At 38.6% G+C, this 22918-nt stretch overlaps 1 protein-coding gene across 1 annotated transcript; it reads right to left on the minus strand.

Moving 5' to 3' along the window:
• Nucleotides 1-3541: 3541 nt before the first annotated feature.
• On the minus strand, nucleotides 3542-16242 carry LOC110285860 (membrane-spanning 4-domains subfamily A member 6B). The gene is made up of 7 exons (XM_021152320.3): nucleotides 16111-16242; nucleotides 14377-14539; nucleotides 13058-13192; nucleotides 10892-10948; nucleotides 7958-8155; nucleotides 6182-6283; nucleotides 3542-5314 (listed from the first exon to the last, which is right to left on the minus strand). The coding sequence occupies exons 2-7, from the start codon at nucleotides 14521-14523 to the stop codon at nucleotides 5219-5221; spliced, it is 735 nt and encodes a 244-aa protein (XP_021007979.1). The 5' UTR covers nucleotides 14524-14539; nucleotides 16111-16242; the 3' UTR covers nucleotides 3542-5218.
• Nucleotides 16243-22918: the final 6676 nt, after the last annotated feature.

Genomic DNA, 22918 nt, shown 5'->3' on the forward strand with positions numbered 1-22918 from the left:
AGTATTGGCAGCATAGGAAAAGCATGGAGAGTGTGTAATACACATGATCTAGGGAATAAGTAGAAAGGCCACCAAATTTACTACCAGTGGCTACCACGTGGGAAGGGGTTTTCATGGGGTTTGCCAAAGTAGAATCCCAAGGTTTTCCAAGGACCTTGTCACAGCAGAGTACATCAGTGAAGCACTCATACACTGTTCCCTGGAGATGCTGCATGGCCTCTACTTATATATCATTAAGTTTGTTTGTTTGTTTGTTTCTACATATGAGAGAAAAAACACAATCTGGGTTTTGTGGTTTTTTTTTATTTTATTGACTCAATGGCTTCATATTCCATATGATTTTTTACAAATTAGAGAATTCAACTTTTCAGTATGGCTCCCTTCTGTATGTATGCCATTAATCCCTGTTAATCTGTTCACTTGTTGATGGGCTTTGAGGCAGAGTCATTAGCATGTAAGAAGTGGGGAGAGACCAGTGACTTACAAACAGAGAACTGTGCTTGCAGTTTCACAGACACTCTTCTGTGAAGTTGAACGAAGTAGCAGGAAACAGATGGCCAAGGAGGACTCATGGTAAAGTTTCTGTCACATACCCACACCAGAGCATGTCAGTCTTTTTGAGGACTGTACAGAGTCTTTATAACAGACAGAACAATAAGTGCTGTGACTGTGCTATGAAAATATGCAAAGATAAGAAGAGATCATACCTATTCTTAGGTCTTTGCATTGCTCTGAGAAGGAGCCCAATGTGAAGAGTGTGAGCATGCCTGGGTTATGAGAAGTTCGGTGTAAATAAAACTAATGGAAAATAAGGAGTGGAAAATTCCATACCTAAAGGCTTGCCAAGAGTTTGCAATTTGTTTTTTGCTTGTTTCCTTTTTAAAAAAATTAATCTGAGAAAAAAATTACCCATTCTTCTAATCTTAGGATCTTTGCGTTAGCATCATTAACACAGTTCACATTGTGGAGATCAAGTGTATAATTATTCATGATTTATTTGAGCTGATTTCTTAGAAACACATAGGAATTAGGCTATCAGTAGATCTTCAACACACTGTTAGTTAAGACAGACAGAAATCACATGTGATTCTACTTGTTCTCAGAAATCACCAATCTCTTGTAGCTTGATATTGACACTGATGGTAAAAGAGATTTGAAAACGGTCTGCACTGACCAATGTTTTCTTTCCTGGTATGAAATATAGCAACTGGACATGCAAGGAATACACAGACAACACACTACTGAGTATGAAATTCCCAAGGAGTGAGCAGGACTTCCAGCCAGGCACACTGGGTGATTGACTCTTGTCCTCCCAGCAGCAAAAGAAGCTGTTGAGTTGATCTTTGTGAAGTTGTAACACCAGGGGTTGGGGAAAGTGGGCATGGGACTGGAGCATGAGATTGTTAGAAGGGTGATTCTTGGCCCAGCCATGGGGGCAGTAAAATTTAGTTCTCTACTTCCCATCCTGACCGTAAAAGCCCTCATTATGTGATTGAGTGTTTCTCAACCTGAAGGATGCCTGCAATCAAAATGAAGGCACTCGTTAGAATAGAATGGCATCTGTAAAGTGGTGCAGAAATATGTGCGAGTGGCCTCATGAAACTTAGAACACTGAACTCTCAGATTATGATAGGCCTATTCTGGCTGAGGAATTGCCTCTCTATTCTTTGTGGCAGCTACATTCCCAGCCTAACTGGACTCCCACTGTGCCCTCTACCCCTATGTTAAAGTTTTAAACAATCAGTGTCTGCAGAAATAGCAGTAAGCAGAGCCCATTCCTCTTTGTGTCTTGTTTTCTCTAATACATGGTCACTTCTGCTGTATTGATACCAGATGTCAGTCTCTGTTGAGCTTGCCATTCTGCTGCAATCATTGTCATCTGAAATACAAGCTTAATATCTGAGATGTTGGAGCCTTCTAGTGCCTATACCCATCATACATACAGACATTTGCTTGTTACCCTGGACCTGGGATATCATTGTTAGAGACCCTGGTAGGATCCCAAATAGAGTCTATGAACACACACACACACACACACACACACACCACATAAACACAGAGACACAGAGAAGCTATTGTTCTATTGTTTTTCATTGTTTAGAGATATTTTAGAGTCTTTTAAAAAAGATTATTAGTATTACATTAATTTTATTACTAACTTGAAGTCATATAGCTTTGAAAGGAACTCCCAGATAGTGAGTATATAGTTCATAGCTACATAGATATACAGGCATTTAATAATGTATAAACTTTTAAGTTATTATACATGAACAATATCACATCAGAATGATATTAAATTACAGAAAAAGCATAGAACAAAACTTGAAGAAATATGTTTAAATTTTTATTTACACAAAAAATTAATAGCTGGGCTTAAACATGACAATATTTATAAATGACAATAGTTAAACCCAACACTAAAATGAAATTACTGAAAGTGCTAAAAAATTACTAACTAAAAAATATAGACTGCGATGGTCAAAGCCTACTAATGCCATGGGAGTGTTCCAATGCCAGAGTGAAGTTGGCTAAGAGGAGGCAGAAAAGAGATTGCATGTGGTAAGTCTTTGTCCAGGCTGTGACTGACACTGAAAAAAGACACAACGACAGAATAGATAGGTGGAAAATGCACTAGAAGTGAATTTTCCATAGCTCTAATCATGTAATGTTTCTGTATCAGGACACTAAACTCATGGAATAAGATTGGAGTGTCCTATCCTTCTTTCTTTTTAACATTCATTTACAAATGATTGGTATAGTTTTCTTTAAATATTGAAATGAGTTGACTGTTGAAGCTCTCTGGGCCTGAGTTTCACTTGCTGGCAAGGTTTGTGACTATTGCTTCCATTCCTTCACTTGTTATATAGCCATTCATATTTTAAATTCTTTTATGGTAATTATTCTTGGGTGGCTTTTCACAATTTATATCTTTCTACTATTTTTCTCATATTTTTTAATTGTATAAACCGTTTGGTTCTCTATGTGACTTTTAAGTGCTTGTAGTTACTGTAGAGTTCGTAATGATGTTTTCTTGTTTCATAAGAGGTTTGGGAATTTTGATGCCAATAGTGACAGCTGAGTGAGATTGTGAATGTAGTGATGAAAACATCAACTGAGAGTTCTGATGGTAGGCCTTCCTTCCCCCAAGGAGGAGGAGTTACATGATCAATAGTAGGTAAGGGTTGGGGATATGTCTCAAAGAAAGACTCTCCTCTTCTACAAATGAGTTTTGCAGAAGTAGAAGAAGAAGAAGGAAAAAGGAGGAGAACAAGAAGAACAAGAATCAGCAGAAGAAAAAGAAAGTAGGAGAAGAAGAAGAAGAAGAAGAAGAAGAAGAAGAAGAAGAAGAAGAAGAAGAAGAAGAAGAAGAAGAGGAAGAAGAAGAAGAAGAGGAGGAGGAGGAGGAGGGGGGGGGAGGAGGAGGAGGAAGAGGAGGAGGAGGAAGAAGAGGAAGAACAAGAAGAAGAACAAGGAGAAGAAGAACAAGAAGAAGAACAAGAATAATAAGGACAAGAATAATAATTTATTGTGGACTCAAATAGACCGTAATGTCTTTTTTTTTTGAAACCTTTGAGATTTATTACATGTTCAAACCACAACAAGTCACAACGTTTACAGAGAAGAAGAAGCCCGAAATATTTATAAACTAAGAAGAACACAAGAATTGACTTCTCAAGTGACACAAAAGACATACATACTTTCTAATTAACATGTAATTTCTGGCAGACATTTTCATACCCGGTGCTTTATTCTTCATTCAGAAGATATCATTAATCTACTTCTAGGAGAAATATCATTCTCATGGAATGTGGAGAATTTTATTGGCAATAAGGAAGTAAAGTAGATTCAAAATTGGATAGGATTCAACCTAAAGTCTCTTCAATCTTTTTTATTTACCAACTACTGATATTTACAGTGTAAAAGGAAAATAGAAAAACAGAATTCTACAGATATTGCTTTCATAAATTACAATTTTCATGGCTTTCAGAATTTTGAAAATGTATAATTCTGGGAGGTGTGAATGATTATAAATATTTATGTATCAATTTAGAAATATATATTTCAGATATGTGTGTATGATGATAAAATTTATGCATCAATTATCTAGACCTTAATGTCTTATAGAATATGATCCTAATTGTACTGTCACTCCTCACAGTCCATATTTTACTATTAATTTTATTTTAAATAAATTTTATGTTTATGGGTATTTTATATGAATTTATGTCTGTGTATGTTTTACATGTGTGTCTACTGCCCACCAAGGCCAGAAAAGGACATCATATCACCTGGGATTGAAGTTATACAAGTTTGTGAGCTACCAAATGTATGCTAGTAATAAAACTCATGTCCTCACAGAACCAATCAATGCTCTTAACCTCTGAGACATCTCTGTAGCCTCTTATAAGAAGTGACAAAATGTCTCTCATTTGCTCTGGCGATTCTAGAAATAAGTATGTTATCTGGTACCTCCAAAATACATTGCTAAACTTTGAATGTTCATTCAGTTTTAGTTTAAAACACACATACACACATACACCACATAAACACAGAGACACAGATATATTCCTTTTTCTCTTTCCCATGCCTTTTTTTTTTTTTTTTGGTTGATAGAGAACAAAAAATTAGCAAACACATGTGTTTATGTATCATTGAGGACTTGATCTGTGCATAAAAGCAAAACAACAACAACAAAACCCACACAAAACCCCATACAAAAAGAACATACAATCACAAAAGACTTTATTTTGAACCAACAACATAGACACTTCTTCAGACTTCATTGCAGGTCCCTTGTTTATTCACACCAGTGAATATGATAAAAGACCCATGTCATAGCAGAGATTCTGAATACAAAGACTGCTAATGGTTAACTGTTGCTGTTAATTGCAGGGGGCAAGAAAATGTTGTCCCTTTTCCCCACTACAATGGCCTGAAACATTCTGTTTGGTTTTCTGAGAAATATCTGTGTCTCTGACCATTATTTGTAGGTCTGGGCTTTGGCTGAAGCCAAGGTCATGAAAATCAATAGGGTGCCACTAACACACCCATTCAACTCATACTGGTATCCACTGTATAAACAGTCTACATTTTAAGTAGCAAGCATTGCTACCCTGTGATGGTTGGATTTTCTGCATTATCATGAAGACATATCCTCTGCTGTATAGTTCCATTTGTTTTGTGATATTTAGTTTTGTTTTGTTTCGTTTTGTTTTTCTTAACAAACCAATTGTTCCTCATATGAGGGGTTACAAAGTACCTTTGATTCCATGTTGGAGTCATTATTTGAGTTATGTGGCAGGAACATAACATTCTAGAAAAAAGAAAATATGTGGTCTCAGATTATGAATGAATACATATATATATATATAATATATGCATACATATGTTTATGCATATAGGACGGAAGATAGATACATAGGCACATCTATATACATGATAGAAATTCATTCAGTGTTGTAGATATTCCAAGGTGAGAATAGCACACCTTATGTGATACATATATTGATATTGATATATATAATATATATATTGATATATTATATATATATATATATATATATATATATATATCATCTCCTCTCCTTTCCATACTCTAAATAAGGGTCTGGTCAGAGCAAAGCTTTTTGGTTCAATTACTGAAGCAAACCCCTCGAGCTGGCTGAGAACGGTTGCATGCAATTAACAAACATTATTTCCTTAGTGTCTTTATGCAAGAAATAAAGTAATATCAGAAGGAAGAAAAACATATTCTAAGATGCTGACTGAATACATTCCAGTGTGCAATTTGTTTTTATCATGTCAAGATTATAAAGAGACTAGTTGTTGTAGGAGAAAGTATTCCTAGTTAAAGGGGAGGCAGCTACACTTGAACATTCCAAACACAGGCAAATTCATCACAATGTCAGGGTATATATTTAACTTCTCAGAACCTCAGTTTCTTTGTTTGCAATAGGGAAGCGAAGAACCAGGTGGTTTGTCTGTTTCCATGTCTAGATAGCTCTCATCAGCTACACAAAAAACCTTATACACCATCACCTACTGTCCCACCTCCCTGCCCAAATCACCTGATATTCATGTCATTGTGACTGATTTCATTCTATCTGCCATTCATGACAGCATAGACCAACATGTCCCAGAGAAATATCAGGAAGATTCAGGAGGCCTTTAGAATACTCACCCCAGGGAAGTTAGAGTGACTCTGTTTCCACCACAGCATGGCAGTGAGGACAGCCAGGCCAAGTTCCAACATAGTACTGATCAGCATCAGTGAAAAGACTCCCTAAATTCAGGAGAAGAGAGGTTGGTGTGACTGAGTCAGCTGAAGCCCTCACTCCTGGGTGGGAGGTGACTGTAGAGATGAAACCATCTCCACCATCAGAGAAGGGAAAGGATCTTCCCAAAACTACAAATGGGCTAAAATTGATGTCCTGATCCCTTCATTGCTTGGCAGAAGTGGGTGAAGATGACAAACTAAATCAACAAAGCCATTTTCTACCACTTCTCATTCCTCTTGGGCACAGATTCTGACAATGAATGAGGGAGCAGAGAGGAGTCCCAGGACAGAGTCAACAGTTTCTTAGTGTGAGGCTGAGCAAATCTTTGCTTCTCCAGCTTCTTTGTGCTCTCTTATCACACCTGTGTAGTATTTTCTCTGCAGAGACTAGTGAGGGTTCACGGTGAGGGTCTGACCCTGCAAGCTCTTTTTAAAAATTAGATAGAACCTTCTTCCTTGGGATGCATTTCTTTTTGTGATGCTAAAAAGGCAGAAAAGCAATCCAGTTTTTACAGTCTGAGACATCACAAATCAACTCCAAGCAGGGTCTAAGTAAAGAACAGATATCCCATAACCATTTCTGGAGGTGTCCTTCATGAAAACCACTTGATGGGAAGGATGATGAATGTGACATTGTAAGCCCTTCATTTATCCGCACACACACAAGCAGTGTGAAACTACATACAATGTGAAACTATCCCATGATGTCATCTTACTTTGTGATTCATGCACATTTCTCCCCAATGCTTCAAGCTTCTAAAGTCAGGCGTAGTTATTCCAAATGTTACTTTACCCACATTATTATGCATCTAATTTACACACACTTTTTCTTCTTGTGGTTTTCTTAACTAAGGAAGAAACGCTGGACCCAGATCCATAAGGAAACAGAAAGTCTGAGGTTGACCAGACCCAACTATCTCACCATTTTGGAGCTATGGTTTTTCTTATTTTACTTTTATTGTCATGAGAGAATTAATATAATGCAGGATCTCCATTGTTATCTTACCCAATGTTCTCTCCATGTGATGCGGACCATGTGTATGTTCTTAGATGTTGTAATTGAAGGCATGTTATTCCTGTTAGTCAAATTACATTACTTTCTTCCAACAAGACGGCAGTCCCTCACATCACTGCCAGTTACTCTTCTCCACCTCGCTGTATTTCTTTTCTCATTTAACAATCCCATCACTTTGCGGATGATGGAAGCAACAGTGAGGTTGTTTCCACACCGCCCATTGCTGGCTACTGTGAGCACTTGAAGGAGCAGATATCTGACACCCCCACCCCACTCCCTTCCTTGTCACAATCCATTTCTTAGTGCTTAGCTGAGTCTTGCTCAGCTCACTTTACTCCCTCTACTACATATGTGCATGGTTTCCTTGTTGGCAAGTCAAAATCACCAGAGTCTTTTGGTTATGAATCTTACTGTGCTAACGACATCTCTGACATCTCTTTCCAATCTGTATATCCGGCCCTCTGGAAAAGGTGTTAATGTTTTTAATCCAGAATCATTTCAAAGTTGAAAATGATTTGGGGTTAAAAAGCTCTATCATTATTTACCTTTGCTTTATTCAGCTAAGATCTCAAACCAAACAGAGTGACAGAGTTTCAAAAGATAGGAAAAAGAGTACTATTTCCCCATAACTAAAAACGTTCACTACAGCCTTTAGAAATACTTACAGCCAGAACAGACGTTGCAACAAAGCACTCATTCTTGTCCAAGGAGTGGTAGTAATGATATTTAGTTGGTCTAAGCTCTTTGCTCTGCAAGCACTGCTCTGAGGCAGGATGCAAACCAGCCAGGCTGACAGAGATGATAACGATGCCCATGAAAGCAAATGAAACACTCAGGATATTCAGAGTCAGGCTGCTCTCTACCTGGAAGAAGCGGCACATTTCATTTATACCTTTCTTCCAAAATGGTGCAGCAATTCTCGTTATTTGGCTTCACTAACAGCTGAAAGATTAATAATTCATTTCTTTATTCTTCCTAATGAATAATTGCTACCAGAAGAAAAAGGAGAGCCTGGTTTTCCAGGTCTATTTTCCCTCTACTCCATTTCCCAGATGATATTTGCTAGGTGACTCTATCCAACCACCATCACCACACTTATTAGGTCTTATGAATGTCTAGGAACACACACATTCCAAACCTAAATGACGATAAGATAGATAAACAGGATTTCAATGGTGAAAATCAAAATACTACCCTGGCAAAATCTTCACCGATGACTTTTGATGGAATCCTATAATGTAAAATTGGAAAACTCTCTAGACAGTGTGAAAAGAGGAACAGGTACAGGCATTAGCCATGTTCCTGTCCTTCAACATTCTCATTGCTGTAGTGTGAACTTGACATCGCTTGAACCTCAATTATTAAAGACCTGATCCTCAGGTAGATAATTTGTGTCAGAAATGCCTCTTGATTAAAAAGGAAATACCTTTTAATCAAAGGTTTGTCTTCAGAGTAAAGCCCAGGAAGGGGATATATCAGAACATAAAACCTTCATCTTACTCTCTTTTTTTCTCCCTTGCTGCCACATCTTTGCTTTTTTAGCATAAGCCACTTATTGCCTGTCTACAAGCTCAGAACAAATAGATTCACCAAAACTATACACTGCTAAACCTCTGAAATATGGGCCAAAATGAACCATTCCTTCTTTTGAGTTGAGTTATTTCAAGAGTTGAATATGGACACATCTAATACTGGCCAATTTATTTAGAATAACACATCCTTTCCAAACCTCAGCCATGGATATATCAATCACACAGAAAAGGCTGGTGAGGCAGGCCTTACATTCTACCTCTCTCAAACGCTCATATACACAAAGGTGAGTGTGGGGAATTTGTTCTCAGTGTCAAGTAGACTTTGTATTCTGGAAATCCTAATGATAGACTATAACTAGGGCTGTAGACAGAAATCTAGACATGTGACTAAGGATATTATGTGTGGAAACAGTGTGAGGCAGAAAGAAACAGAATGGGACTAGATGTTGGTAAATTGAGGCTACAGGGCCAGAGGTCCTTGTAGTCTCACTGATCGGCATCACTCAGTTCTAATGCTCACTTTGGATCTCTTCTCCATAACACTTATGGTGTCAGTGAAGTAAAGAAACTTTTCTTGATAGTGACTTTCTTTCTTTTTCAATGTATAGAAAATGAAAATTGAGCTAAGATCAGTCTGAAAGCTACAGTTACAGGTAAGTATATTTAGGGCACACAGAGCTGTATGGCACTTGAGTTTGATTTAATTTTAGGTCACTTATATTTTAGAGAGATTGTGTAAATCACTCAGAACTTGGTGCTTTTAGGTGCTTCTTCTCACAAATAGTGACTAAAATCAAACTCTTGGACACCTTGAACAATATTTGCAATCTGGATACTGATAGCATGTATGCTCTTGGAATCTACTAGGTTCTCCTAACTGGGGACTGGGGACTTCTTTAGTCTCTCTACACTGTATGAAAAGAACATTCTCCAGCATTTGTGAAGCATCAGTCATGAGCCTTAATCTACTTGCAGACTACCTATATGTTTAATTGCTTTTAGTTATGGCATTTTTTTAAAAATTACAGCAACAGAAAAGTAATTAACGTTCTGTATATTTGGGAGACTGGGTTAGTCAGCTCTTTATAACTAAATCCCTAAGCTATTGCATTACATGGCATTCTCTAATCAACTCTTGAGGAATGTGTGACTGAAGACTAGGTGAATCTTTACATTGTTCAAAACTTCTTTCTATAGTCCAGCTTTTTTCTGTCCAAGACTAGTTTTTCACTGGAAGGAAATAAAGTATGAAAGCTGAATTCTTAGCTAAAACAAATAGTTACTGAGACTTTCAGAATTCCAGCATTCTGTTTCCCAGTTCAAATTGTATAGTCAATACAGCAAAAGTCTTTCCTATATGGAGATACAGAGGAAAGACATGAATGTTTTCTCTAGGGATTTAAATGACTTTTAAATGGTGAGATTGCATAGTATATCCACAATAAATAAAACTCTTTAAAAATAAGGACAATAGCTTTAGTACTGAAGAGTAAAATTTGTGTTGTTAGACTTTTCCTTGCCATGACAAAGTGCCTCACATAAACTACTCAAGATAAAAATATGTTGGCTCAGTTTCAGAGGCTCAACTGACCATTGTGGAACTTGGGTGGCAGAGCAGAACAGCTCATAACATGATGGTCAGGAAGCCTAGTGAGAGGATACCTATGCTAACCACAGTTCAATTTCTCCCTTTTATTCCATCTTGGTCTTTATATCAGTGAATGGAGCAATCACATTTTAGAACTAGAACACCCCCAGAGGTATGTTTTTTATAAATCTTTTAGGTGCTTCTCAATCCAGTCACTTAGATGAACAAGATTCACCATCATTGCCTGCTGCCTACACAATGGCATCATAAGAGAGCAGGACATGAGATTTCTTGTCACTGGTCTCAGACATCAGGCACACTATGATTTTCGTCACCATGACAGAAAGAGTGTGCTCCATGTAGGGAAATGGAGAACCCAGAATCAGCTCACAAATTGAAGAAGTAATCACTGTAGAGATTAAAAGCCCAGCCCTGAGGTTTTGTGCTCATTAGTTCTGGTATATGGCTCTTGTACTCACCAAAACTTTTGTTGACTTTGTCTCCGTGATGATGGACAGAATTCCAGAGACTATAAACTGCTCAGACAAGAAGAAAACATTGGCAGTTCAATTTCTATGTACAAAATGACTACAGTTTACTCTACGGTATTTATGACAAACTCTCATGGACCAAATGACCAATGATCCACAAACGTAGGCTCACAAGTGTGTCTTTTTGTCCATGCACTATTCAGAAAAGTAAAAGAAAAGAGCAGAAATTTATCCCATCAAAATTCATAAACACTTTAAGGGATAGCAAAAGGATGTTTTGTTAATTGCAAGGGAAAATAGGATTTAGATGATTTTAGAGTCTATGCTTTGGTCTACAAGGAGAGAGAATAAAAAATAGTTTTCAGGTTGTCTCTCCTTTCATCAATAAAGTAATGGGACTCTGATTTGAATATAAAAACCATGCAAACTTCTTTCAGTAAATCTCACTTGAACATATTGAGGTAATTTTTAATATGCAATTTCCAGCATGCTGGTATTTTAGTGAGGAATTTGGGAGCTACATCCTCTAAGACACTGGCCTGCACTTTTCATTTCCTGTCATGTTCCTGGCCAGCATTACATCACTATTTTGGCATCAACATAATGCTGGCATCCAAAAATGAGTTTAGGAAAGTACCCCTTTCAGATTTTGGTAAAAGTTTGAGAGTGCTCTACAATAGGTTTTTGTTTTTGTTTTTTGTTTCCGTAAGGAAATAAGGGAAGATATTAACAAACACATATAAAAAGAAAGAGGACTTTCAGTAACTGGTTCTAAAGATCAAGAGAAAGGAACTATAAGGTTTCATTTCCAGAAGCCTTTAGTTCTGATTATTTTAAATCATGATTTATCATGATCTGTTATCCAAGAAATGAAATGAAACCAAGTAACAAACCATTTAGGATTTTTTTTTCAAGTAGAAAACTTGTAATTTCTATTCTCTAAAGTCAAGCAGCCTGTCCATATAATCAAATGCTGGATCTTTACCTTTGCAATGATAGGGATTAACCTCAGGGTCTGTGAAGTCTATGGATGTGTTTGCTGCTGAGCTATGCCCACAGTTTCAGAGATAGAGTCTAATAAAGCTAAAAGAACTGAGTGTCTCTTCTAATGCAAGAGATGCTCAATGTAAAGAGCACACAACGGTGAGGAGAGAAATATAAAGAAACAGCACTGACCTAGACATCACCACATCAGGGTTATGTCAACAGTGACATGTTGTAGATAATATGCACCCTTCATGCTACCTACAGTATGGCATGTCACTGATTTCATTGTCACCCCACACAGTCACCACTCTCTACTCCATTAAAGATTAACAGACTATCAGACAAACTCAAACATAAATATTTACAAAAATCTAGGCCAGCATAAATCTGAAAAAGTCAAAGTCATCAAGGACAAGGGAAGTCTGAGAAGGTTCAGATAAGGACATCTTAGTGGAGACTCTGGAGACAGAAGTGGTAGAATGCAGTGTCTTTGAGTAGAAACTGGGACAAAGAACAATCATGGAAAACTGGTGAAATCAGACAATATATTGGTCAGAGAAATGAAAATCAGAAATCACTGACACAAGAGAAGGAAAGATTGAGCTGTGGATGAATCAAAGGAAGAAATGTAGGAAGGGGGAAAACTGTACTAAGCAGATTGGAATCCCCATTGAGAGGAGTCCTCACTTGTGTGTGAGACTCTTCCACATCTATCTAGAGGAGAGATGTCCTCTGAGAAAAGGACCTTCATGACCTCCTCACCCGAGACATAGAGCAGGCTCAGAGGAATATCCAGTCTATCACCTGGAATGCCTCCAACAAAGCCAGATCAAAAGAACGAAGTGTTCTTTCCTACAGTGGGGTCCACCGCATGATCTTGCACGATACAGAAAGCTCTAGATCATTTGAATGCTACTTCCTAGACTTTTCCCTAAACTCAAGTGGCCACCAAAGTCATCATTGCTCAATAGATGACATGATAGGGTGAAATTTATAAGAAATGGATTAGATGTAAAAATCTTCAGGATGATATAACTAAGACCTCTGATGACAGACATGAGAACAAGGTTTACCATTGACCTCTTTTTCACAGTATACAGAAATGCAGCTAGGTGAAAACTCCCTTCTCTCTCCTCCCCATCTTATTCCCCACAGAAGTCTACTTACAAACAAAGCTCCTATAAATGGGTAGCCAGATTTTAACAGGACTGAAAACACTGAGGTAAAATGTGGGTCAGAGGGAACAGATGCCAAAATGATTCCCAGAGCCAACACCATCACAGCACACATGATCTGGATTGCCTGTTGAAAGAAGGGAGATGGTGATTAAACCAGCAATGACAAGGACTTCTCCAGTTTTCCCATGGTGCCCATGCATTGTCATCTTCTACAACATCCCTGTGAGCACACAGACACTGTACAAGCTCTGCAGTGAGAGAGGAAAGCTCATTCTGGTGAGGATGTAGTTCTGCCAGAGCCTCGGGTCACCTTTAGGCATTTCTGTCCTTGAACCCCTTGCATCCTCATGACCCTTTCTGGCACCTCCTGGCTGGGCTGAACGTGAGTACATGGGTAACAAGTCTCATGTTCCCTATTGTGGGAAAAACAGGCATCTGAAACCCTTCCCACTCTGAGCACTAGAATATGAAAACCTCTCCACACATCATTCAGAACCCACAGACTACTACATTGGTCCACTGTCTCTGTCAAGCTCCACAGCACCTTCAGTCCAGTTGTTCATTCTTGGATTCCCTTGCTTCCATATTAAAAGGGAATTTTTGTCTTCCTGATGCCTTCCTTCACCTCTTAGATTCACAGGTCTTGGAATTTTGTATTAAGAAATCTTATAAACTTTTTGCTACATGTACTTCAAAGGAATCCAGTGGATTGTATGTATGTCCAATACAAGGCCATCAGTTCCATTAAGTTCTGAGACTGGGTAACACAGAGACCCATGCATATACTGTTAGTACAGACAAGATTGAAAAACAACTCACAGCAAATGTTTTTCTTCTCCCTTTACCCAAAAAATTGCATTAGTGAGTCTAGAATGAACACAGAGTAGAGAACCAATGGTCTTTCTGTACTGTCTCTTTTCACTAAGGAGGAGACGGGCTTTCTACACTCAGAGAGCACCTAGAATGTAGCTACAAATATTTTCACCAATAAAATAACTTAGTAAGGTATGCTTCAAAAATGAAAAGAAAAAAAAAAGAGAACTAAACAACAAAATCTCAATGACCCATGGAATAAGGTCATTGAAGTGTAGTCCAAGTTCATCGGAATAAAGGGAATTATTTGCCAATTTTAGAAGGTTTTAGTGATGTAAGCAGCTTGCCATGGGGCTTCCACCAATGTACTGACCACTCTGTGATCATTCTGTCAAAACTGAAGGCTCCCCCCACCCAAATTTATCTCTGGTCCTAATACATGAAGCCTCACCCTCTGCCCTCCACCCACCCTAGGATGTTCTGAGTGGGATTTACCGCCATCACTTTGATCTCAGCCTTTAGATGTTTCTTCAGGCTGTCTTGCCACTGGTGGAAAGGCTGGGGTTCGTCTGTTCGGGGAAGACTCATTCCATTTGGCGAAATCATTGCCACAGTCTCACTGGTCACTGCTTGTGGAATCATGACTGAGCTCCCACGGCTGGAAGAGAAAATGGACTCAGGTGTTATAAAGTACTGTGCCCATTGTAGTTGTTTGGTTTAGTTTAGGTTCTGTTTGCTTGGTTGATTTACATTTCATTCTCCTCTTTTGTTGTTTTTGCTAATGTGTGTGTGTTTGTGTGTGTGTGTGTGTGTGTGTGTGTGTGTGTGTGTGAGAGAGAGAGAGAGAGAGAGAGAGAGAGAGAGAGAAAGACAGAGAGACAGAGAGACAGAGAGACAGAGAGACAGAGAGAAACAGAGACAGAGACAGAGACAGAGAGAAGATGCAAAGTTGGATAGTTTGAGAGGATCTAGGAAGAGAAATGGGAAGGGAAACCAAGATCAGAATATATATCATATGAATTTCAGTAAGTCATTAAGTGCTTTGGCTTTGAACATAAAATAACAACAAACAAAACAAACTATGCTTTCCAGTTCTGCCCCCACCTCCCAGACTGTGCACCTTTGGGCATCCTTGACCTGTCCTTTGGCAGAAGAAACTGCTGGTACAGAGAAATGTAAAACTATCACATCTCAGATTTAGAAGTTATTTTTTCAAAATGTTAAACACACACAATGATTTTAGATAATAAACACCTCATAGGAAGGGAAATCCTGAATCCCCACAGGTTTCCGTTTCCATGCCCAAATGTTTACACAAAATTTGTCAAATGTAGCTCTGGCTCTTTCCCAATTTCACCTAGAACAAGTGCATTGTCTTTATTCAATGACTTGCACTGTCCGGTTACTTGCTATCCAGGAGGTACTAAAGTCAGCCTTCAGTGCTTTCCAATCCTTGCTAGGTACCACTCAAAATGTGCAACCCTATGCATCTCTTTCGTGTGTCTAATAGTGCCAATTTTAGGATTAGCACTTCACATTTTATCATATTTTAGTAGACATAATCTAGTGTTTTTATTCTTGAAAACAATCCTTTACGTTAATTAATAAAAGCACAATCAGTAACAAATTCAGAATCAAAACTTTGATGTACATGAGGAAGTAATGATGCTTTGCACAGCAACATCAAATAAATGTTAAATAAATAGGCAAAGTTCTCATTACTGACCAGTTGCCTACACACAGTTGGGTGTGGTGACACAGCTGTCTCTGACTCTGGTTCTCTCCTTATTTTCCCACCTGCCAGGGGTGGTCTCTTCGTGTGAAGAAGCAGCTGAATGCACCCATATGAAAAGTCCTGGAGTCCTAAGCCTTTTTCAAGTTTTGTCATGATACTGACAATCATGTCCTTGTTAGTTGGAAGGACCATGTTCCCTGGGGAATGGCTTTCTGAGCTCATCTTGGCTCCCTTCTGTTCTCTGTTCTATTCTCAGCCCTTAGGCTGCCTAATCAGTGAATGACCTGAGAGTTCTGCTCCTTATGTCAGTGATCACCAAGATCATGCAGCTAAAATGGCCAGGACAGAGGTAAGCCAGATGCCCTGTGCCTTTGCCCATTTAGTTCTAAAGAGCCCCCGTGTCTCCACTGCTTTCATGAGCATCAGCAAGTTCTTGTAACTCAGTCCCAGAAACAGAGTGCTACACAGAGGAAAGTCTTTTCAGGGTTGCCTACCTGAGCCTGTGTGCCTTGTCACCCAGTCACTTCCAGCTGAGCTCCCAGGAACCCTAAGAGCTTTAACTCTGGGTTCTCTCAGGCTGATCCTTGGTTCCTTCTTGTGAACTTGTAACTGTCCCCAGCCCTTCCTTCTTCTGTGCTCACTGCACGGGAAGTGGTGCTTAACAGGTTGAGGACTGTTATTGTGCCTGCACTTCCTATATCAGAAAGTCCCAGTAACTTCAGAAAAATTACTAATTGAACTAGTTTTGATAGAGTGAGGGGTGAGGTAGTGAGTTGCAACACCCACTAGCTGCATGCAATGTCCAAGTTCACTTTCTTGAACTTTAGTTGTTTATGAGTTAAACAGAGAACAGCAACATGCTGGGAAAACCTATTAAGATGAGAGAAAGTTTTCAGAGGGGAAACTAGGAAAGGGGATAACATTTGAAAAACAAAGAAAATATCTAATCAAAAGAGGGAAAAAAGATGAGAGAAAGTTTTTCTTAAAGACCTGTCTTCCTTCTAATTAGTATTTAATGAACTTTCTTGATTACTAATGATATTATAAGTCATAGTAATATTGATGAATAAAACATTTCACAATGCATAGTAAAGTATGATAATAATAATAATCACAACCTTGGGTTTTGATATATTACTTTATTATAAGCTAATACATTACTGAGCACACTGTAATGTATAATCAATTGTAACAATTGATCATTTTACAGTATTTTTGGTACTTTGTTACTCATACTTTTTTTTCCCAGTAACTCTTCAGCCTCTGGGGAAAAAAAATCCCTGCACACAGTATTTCAGCACTCACTAGTTAATTCTACTCCCTTTAGAGCCTACATCATCTCTTCTAACCTTCTTCTAGACCACTGGACTTCTCTAACAGGGGATGTGTCCAGGGAATTACTGGACACTTCTAGAAAAGTAATAGATCAGGAGAGGAGCAAGCAGAGACGTTTCAACACACCAGGAATGACTTCAACAATTCTGCACTCCAGACACAGTCATGAAGACATGTGTCCCTGTGGCTTTCAGGCCCTTGGGTAGGCACAATTCAGAAGCTGACTTTGACATAATGAATTTCACAGGGGAACTAGAGCCAGCTGCAGCAACTGGACAGCTACACGCTGACAACTTCCTTCCTTCTTTCCTTGGAGTCAACCAGAAGGAACCTAGGGAGCCAGTGTGAGCCACTGTCACATCAGAGGGTTGTGGTGTGGTAATTCCCTGCAGGTTTCACAGCAGGCAGGAAAAACAACAGCAACAACAAAACGATTTAGGAAGAGACATGAATAAAACTCAGCTCAGCCCCATTTTGTTGTAACTGGTGCTGGTCTAGCCTGGATTGTTTTACTTTAGCCATAGTTAAGCACAGCACAATTTTGGAACAAAAGGTTTTCAGATAGCAATGAACTCAGGCCCAAGCTCACAACAATGTAATGTTACATTGAGGTCCTTTCCAAAGCACACCTGACTTTTTTTTTTTTTTTCTTCACAAGAACAGGTACTGTTGACTAAGAGATCGTGCCCAAGACTTAGGCTCTAGGGAGCTTGACTGAGGGATACGTGATGCCTGTGGGTTTCAGCATTGCCTCGCCCTAAGATAACATCCCTAAGATAACATAGGCCTCCTGTGGTAAAGGATGTGGTAAAGCACAGGTAACATACCTCATGAGGGCGGGGTTTATGGTCTAAAAGCAGTGCTCATGGTTTAAGGTAAGAGTCTGCGATGATAAGTAAAAACAAATTCTGGGAGATGTGGGCAGAGCCTGTTTCATCAAAGAGCAAAGGTTGTAAACCCACATCATTCCTGGCATTCCCTGAAGAACTGCTACTCATCCCATTACAAAGAAGACATAAGCCACCTGTTTAATAATCCTGGCTCTCCAGTGCTTCTCAGAGTGTACAAGGCCCTTTTGTTCTTTACTGTTGTGAGTTCTACAGTTTCCGTGTGAACTGTTTGCTGAAGACCTAAGCTAAGACATATTATTCTATCATCTGGAAGTCACCTTTTTCCGCAAGGCCAGAACGTCACAGAAAGAAAGGCCTACTTCAATTCTGGAGAAGACCAAGAGACTGGCTTCTCTAAGAAATCTGTCCCAAACAACTGGAGAAGGGGTTATGCCAAAAGCTGTTGCCTGTACCTGGAATAAGTTTTTCTAGGTGGGTTGTCTTGTGTGGCCTTAGTGGGTAAGGAAGCTTCATAGGGACTTAAAGTGCCAGGGTGGGAGGATACACAAAGGGGCTCTATACCCACTCAGAGGAGAAGGGGAGGGGAAATGGAGGAAGGGGTGTAGTAGGGGAGGGTGCCCAGGAGGAGGGCATTGAGCAGGATGTAAAATGAATAACTTAAAAAAAAAATCTAGTGTTTCTTTTCCTTTTCCAGGATGCCTACTGTCACTGCCTTGTGCCCTTATCACTGTCCCAGAACCTAGTGAATTAGTGAGGTGCAGCTGCTTTCCTGAGCTTTGACCATGGTGAAGTGTAGCCTCTTGAGGACAGGACACCCACTTTTGTCTGCAGGGGGATTTGCTAATAAATTAGTTGAATCTGTCAACCTGACATCCCCTCACCAGTCTGATCTTCATTTCATGCTCATACAATCTGAAGTGTGTGTAAAGACATTTCATAGGGTCCATGAGACAGTGCTTGTAAGACTATCACAAAGTCCTACACAGTGGACAGAAGAGTGTTGGTTTCGTCAAGTTCCCCCATACCTTCTCCAGCCATCCATTCTCAGGAGCAGGCTTTCCTCTTCTCCCAAACCTAGGGCTTTGGAGCTTTATTTGAAATGGGGACACCTGCAGCCTGAGCAAAATGTTGCTCTTCCCAGTCTGACCTTATTTCCATTCTGCTGTTACAGTCTTGGTGGTCTCCAGAGTCTGAGCCCTGCTCCTTAACCTGAAGATGAAAACTAACTAACAACAATACACTATGATTAGTCATCTAGGACCTTATATTTTAATCTCTCAAAACTTTTGCAAATGTTCTGGTCCTCAGCCCACACCCTCTGGGAAATGCCTGCTCAGTTTGCATTCATTTAGACTTGCCATTTTCTCTTCTCTTTCCCAAGCCAACGTGGTTAATTATTTTCTCCTTGTTTAACTTTTCTCCACTATCGGCTTCTGCTGCCTGATGTAATATGCTCTTCTGACTAATTGTTAGGCTTTCTACTTTGATCCTTACTTTCCCCTTCTAAGTGTAGGCATGTGGAGTTTGACTGCCTTAGTTCTATCACAAAATAATTTTCTGGTGTCTTTACCTTCCTAATGTAATCACTCTTATAATCATCTCTGAACAAAAGTCTAAAACTAAGATTCAACATTACATCTGTTTTGCTAACTCTTCCACCACCAGACTTCTACATTACCGCTTCCCTCTCCCACAATGTTATTCATTCACTTTTATTAAAGACTCAAGCACTCAATATATCAAACTGCTGTTTGTTTAACTATCCCTTAAGGTGTTAACAGTTTGAACCAATTTCTCCTTTGGTCCTTTGATGTAGGATCTCCTGTAGCCCAGGCTGGCCTCTAACTCACTATGTAACAGAGGCTGGCCTTGTACTAACATTCTAGACATACATGGCAATCTCTACCAATTTTTGGTAGATATTTACCTACATGTGTTATACAAGATCATTTCTTGTCGTTCTCATTGATTACCTTCCAGCTCAAGTCTTCATCAGTTTATTTTTCATTCATCACACGTGTCTTACTAAAGGATACTCACAGTGTCCCTGATTTTACCCATCCATTTCACTAGACTGAATGATTTAATAATGTTCTCTATTACCTACTACTCACCAGTAGGTAAACACCACTGAGCAATACCTGTGCTAGTGAATACACTCATAAATCAGATGATATCCATTTTTCATAAAGCTTTATGTCTTTGAGAAATCTATTATGATTGAGGGTGCAAATATTCTGCCTAGAAAATTATAGGTCATATATAATATATATAAATTATTATATATAATTATACATATAATTACATATCTAAAATTATATGTGTACATATATGTATATATATAGATATATAGATATGACAGAGAGACAGATAAGCAGAGAGACAGACACACTCAGAGACACACAGGGAGAGCAAGCAAGAGAGAGAGAGAGAGAGAGAGAGAGTGTTGTACATGGTGACTATATTATCTAAGCTTGGTATACTTCCTCCTTTTTCTTTTCTTTAGTTGTGTGTGTGTGTGTGTGTGTGTGTGTTTGTAAACATTCAATAAAAGCCCACTTATGTTTCCATGACTTTCCAGAAAGGATGAGTATAAGATTGTGACACAAAACAAGTAAATAGGAGTAGATTCTGGAACTACTTAGAAACATTTTTTGAGACATATCTTCTCTGGCTTGTGTGTGAAATTTCTAAATTAAATCAGTTCACTATTTATCCTCTAGACTTAGCTTCCTCAGTGATTCCTGTCTACTGCAGAACCACAGTCACTCCTGTAGGGAGATATCAGGACTCAAAAAGGACATAAAAGCTGTGATATCTCCTGTCATCTTTCTGTGTTACATGAGACAGAAAACAGTCTCCTAGACTGCCTTGCTATTGGCTAAGCATCTTGTCCTCTAGAGAGAAGGTCAGAATTTTGTTTTCCTCAAGTGTGCTTTCAGAGGAAGAGTGCAGAGGATAAGAAAATTGAATAAATTCTTTACAGATTTAGGAAATGCAAACTTAGAGCTATGGTAAAAATAATGCTTTCTTTTCCCCTACGACCTTTTCTATTATTCTATTCTCTTGATAAGGGGAGAAGTAAAAACAAACAAACAAACAAAAAACCTAAAATGCTTCAAATGGAGAGGGAAAAATGCAGTATTTCACAATACCATCAGTCTTGCTCATAATGTCTGTGGCTTATTGGGCAATAGGAAAGATGCAGCTGTGGATACAGCCTGGCCACTGCTGTGTGCTGTGACCAGATTCAGAGAACAAAGGGTTGAGAACTTAGCATAAGCACTTTCATAACTGACTGGGACATCCCATCTCTAGCTGAGAACTCACTTCCTGTAATGAGAACAAGGAAGCAACATCACACAAAGAACAAAGAAAGAGCTGCATGGAAGGAAACTGAGGACTGAGAGAATCATTGAAATCTTTGTGAGTGTGACCTATTAACAACAGGAAGCACTGCTGTGGACTTGTCTGACTCTATGGTTTTGTCTTATGTAGTATTTTTTTTTATGTTTTTTTTACATGTACTCTTTTTTCTTTTTATGCTTTCATGGGGAAATTATTTATTATTTTTAATTTTTATTAGATATTTTCTTTATTTACATTTCAAATGTTATCTCCTTTTCTAGTTTCCCTTCCAAAAATCCTCTATCCTTTCTCCCCTCCCTCTGCTCTCCAACTCACCTTCTCCCGCTTCCTGGCCCAGGCAGTCCCCTACACTGGGGCATAGAACTTTCACAGGACCAAGGGCCTCTCATCCCATTGATGACTGACGAGGCCATCGTCAGCTACATATGACGCTAGAGCCATGAGTCTCTCCGTATGTTTTCTTTGATTGGTGGTTTAGTCCCAGAAAGCTCTGGGGTTACTGGTTAGTTCATATTGATGTTCCTCCTATAGGGATGCAAACCCCTTCAGCTCCTTGGGTCCTTTCTCTAGCTCCTTCATTGGGCACCATATTCTTTTCATTTTATGTGTTTTTTTGCACAATGTGCGTATGTGCACAACTTGTTGGATGTGCTGTGAAAGTCAGAAGAGGCCACTGGATCACCTAGAACCTGGGTCAAGATTGTTGTGAGCTACAAAGTGAGTGCTGGGAACTGAAACCAGGTTTTGTCCAAGAGCAACTGAACTGCTGAGCCGTCTCTCCAACCCCATTTGTTATGTTTTTAATGTTTTATTTCTGAGAACTGTCTTGCTATATCTACATTAAAAGTTAATTTAAGATAATAAATAAAGAAATAGCATCAGGCTTATGGTTTTGTTACGTTTGGTTCCTGGAACACATCAATACCTGCAGATGTACCCTGGATGGAAATTTGTAAATATGCAAATAATTTAACCCATGCTATGCCAAATTAATGCAGGATCTAGACTTATTCTATAATGAATAATAAACAATGACACATACTTAGAATCAATTTATCTAAGAATTTACTGACAATTATTTCTCTTTGGGAAATTTAGCCTGATGGCAGAGTCTTTGGACACTGCTTTTAACCAGAAAGGTAATGTGTACATTCAACTTCAAGGTGGTATAACCTTCAAAGCCAACCTTTAACTTCAATCCAGAGTAATAAGTGATTTTTTTAGGTCATGTGTAACATAAACCCATATTGTATGTGTACTGTCTATAATCTCCATATCCACACTCTACATATACTATGTATATACAGTGAGATGCACTAAATTTATATAAATAAACACATGTATATAGATGTATGAATATGAGTTTGTGTATTTAAGGATCAGGCATCCTGATTTCAACCACTTCTCTTTATTGTAATTTTTCAATATATCAATTAAAGTATACATTATGTTATTATATGATGAGAATGCACATAGAAATTAAAATTGGTTGTTACCATTAGTACTTTAATACACCCATTGCTTATATACTTTATGTGTCTGTTCCTGATCATGAGCAACTAAATCTACTTATTTAGCAAAAGCCCAATATAAGATGTGAACTATACTCTTCACTCTTTGGAGACCTCACTTCACTAACATAGGTTTTTGTTTGTTTGTTTGTTTTGTCAATTTGCATTCAAACTTCTTTGCCAATTCAATGCCCTTTGTACATCAAATGAATGTAAGATATTAAATTTTTTTGATT

This window comes from Mus caroli, unplaced genomic scaffold, assembly GCF_978045245.1.
Source record: "Mus caroli unplaced genomic scaffold, Mus_caroli_1 scaffold_20, whole genome shotgun sequence".
Classification (NCBI taxonomy): domain Eukaryota; kingdom Metazoa; phylum Chordata; class Mammalia; order Rodentia; family Muridae; genus Mus; species Mus caroli.

What these genes read in the sequence shown, in the direction of transcription:
- LOC110285860 (XM_021152320.3), bottom strand. Translation starts at nt 14,523, where the DNA reads ATGATTCCACAAGCAGTGACCAGTGAGACTGTGGCAATGATTTCGCCA. An exon ending in CAAAGTCAACAAAAGTTTTG is followed by an intron (nt 8,156 to 10,891) that starts GTGAGTACAAGA and finishes CGCTTCTTCCAG; the next exon opens with GTAGAGAGCAGCCTGACTCT. An exon ending in GTCACTCTAACTTCCCTGGG is followed by an intron (nt 5,315 to 6,181) that starts GTGAGTATTCTA and finishes TCTTTTTTCTAG; the next exon opens with AATGTTATGTTCCTGCCACA.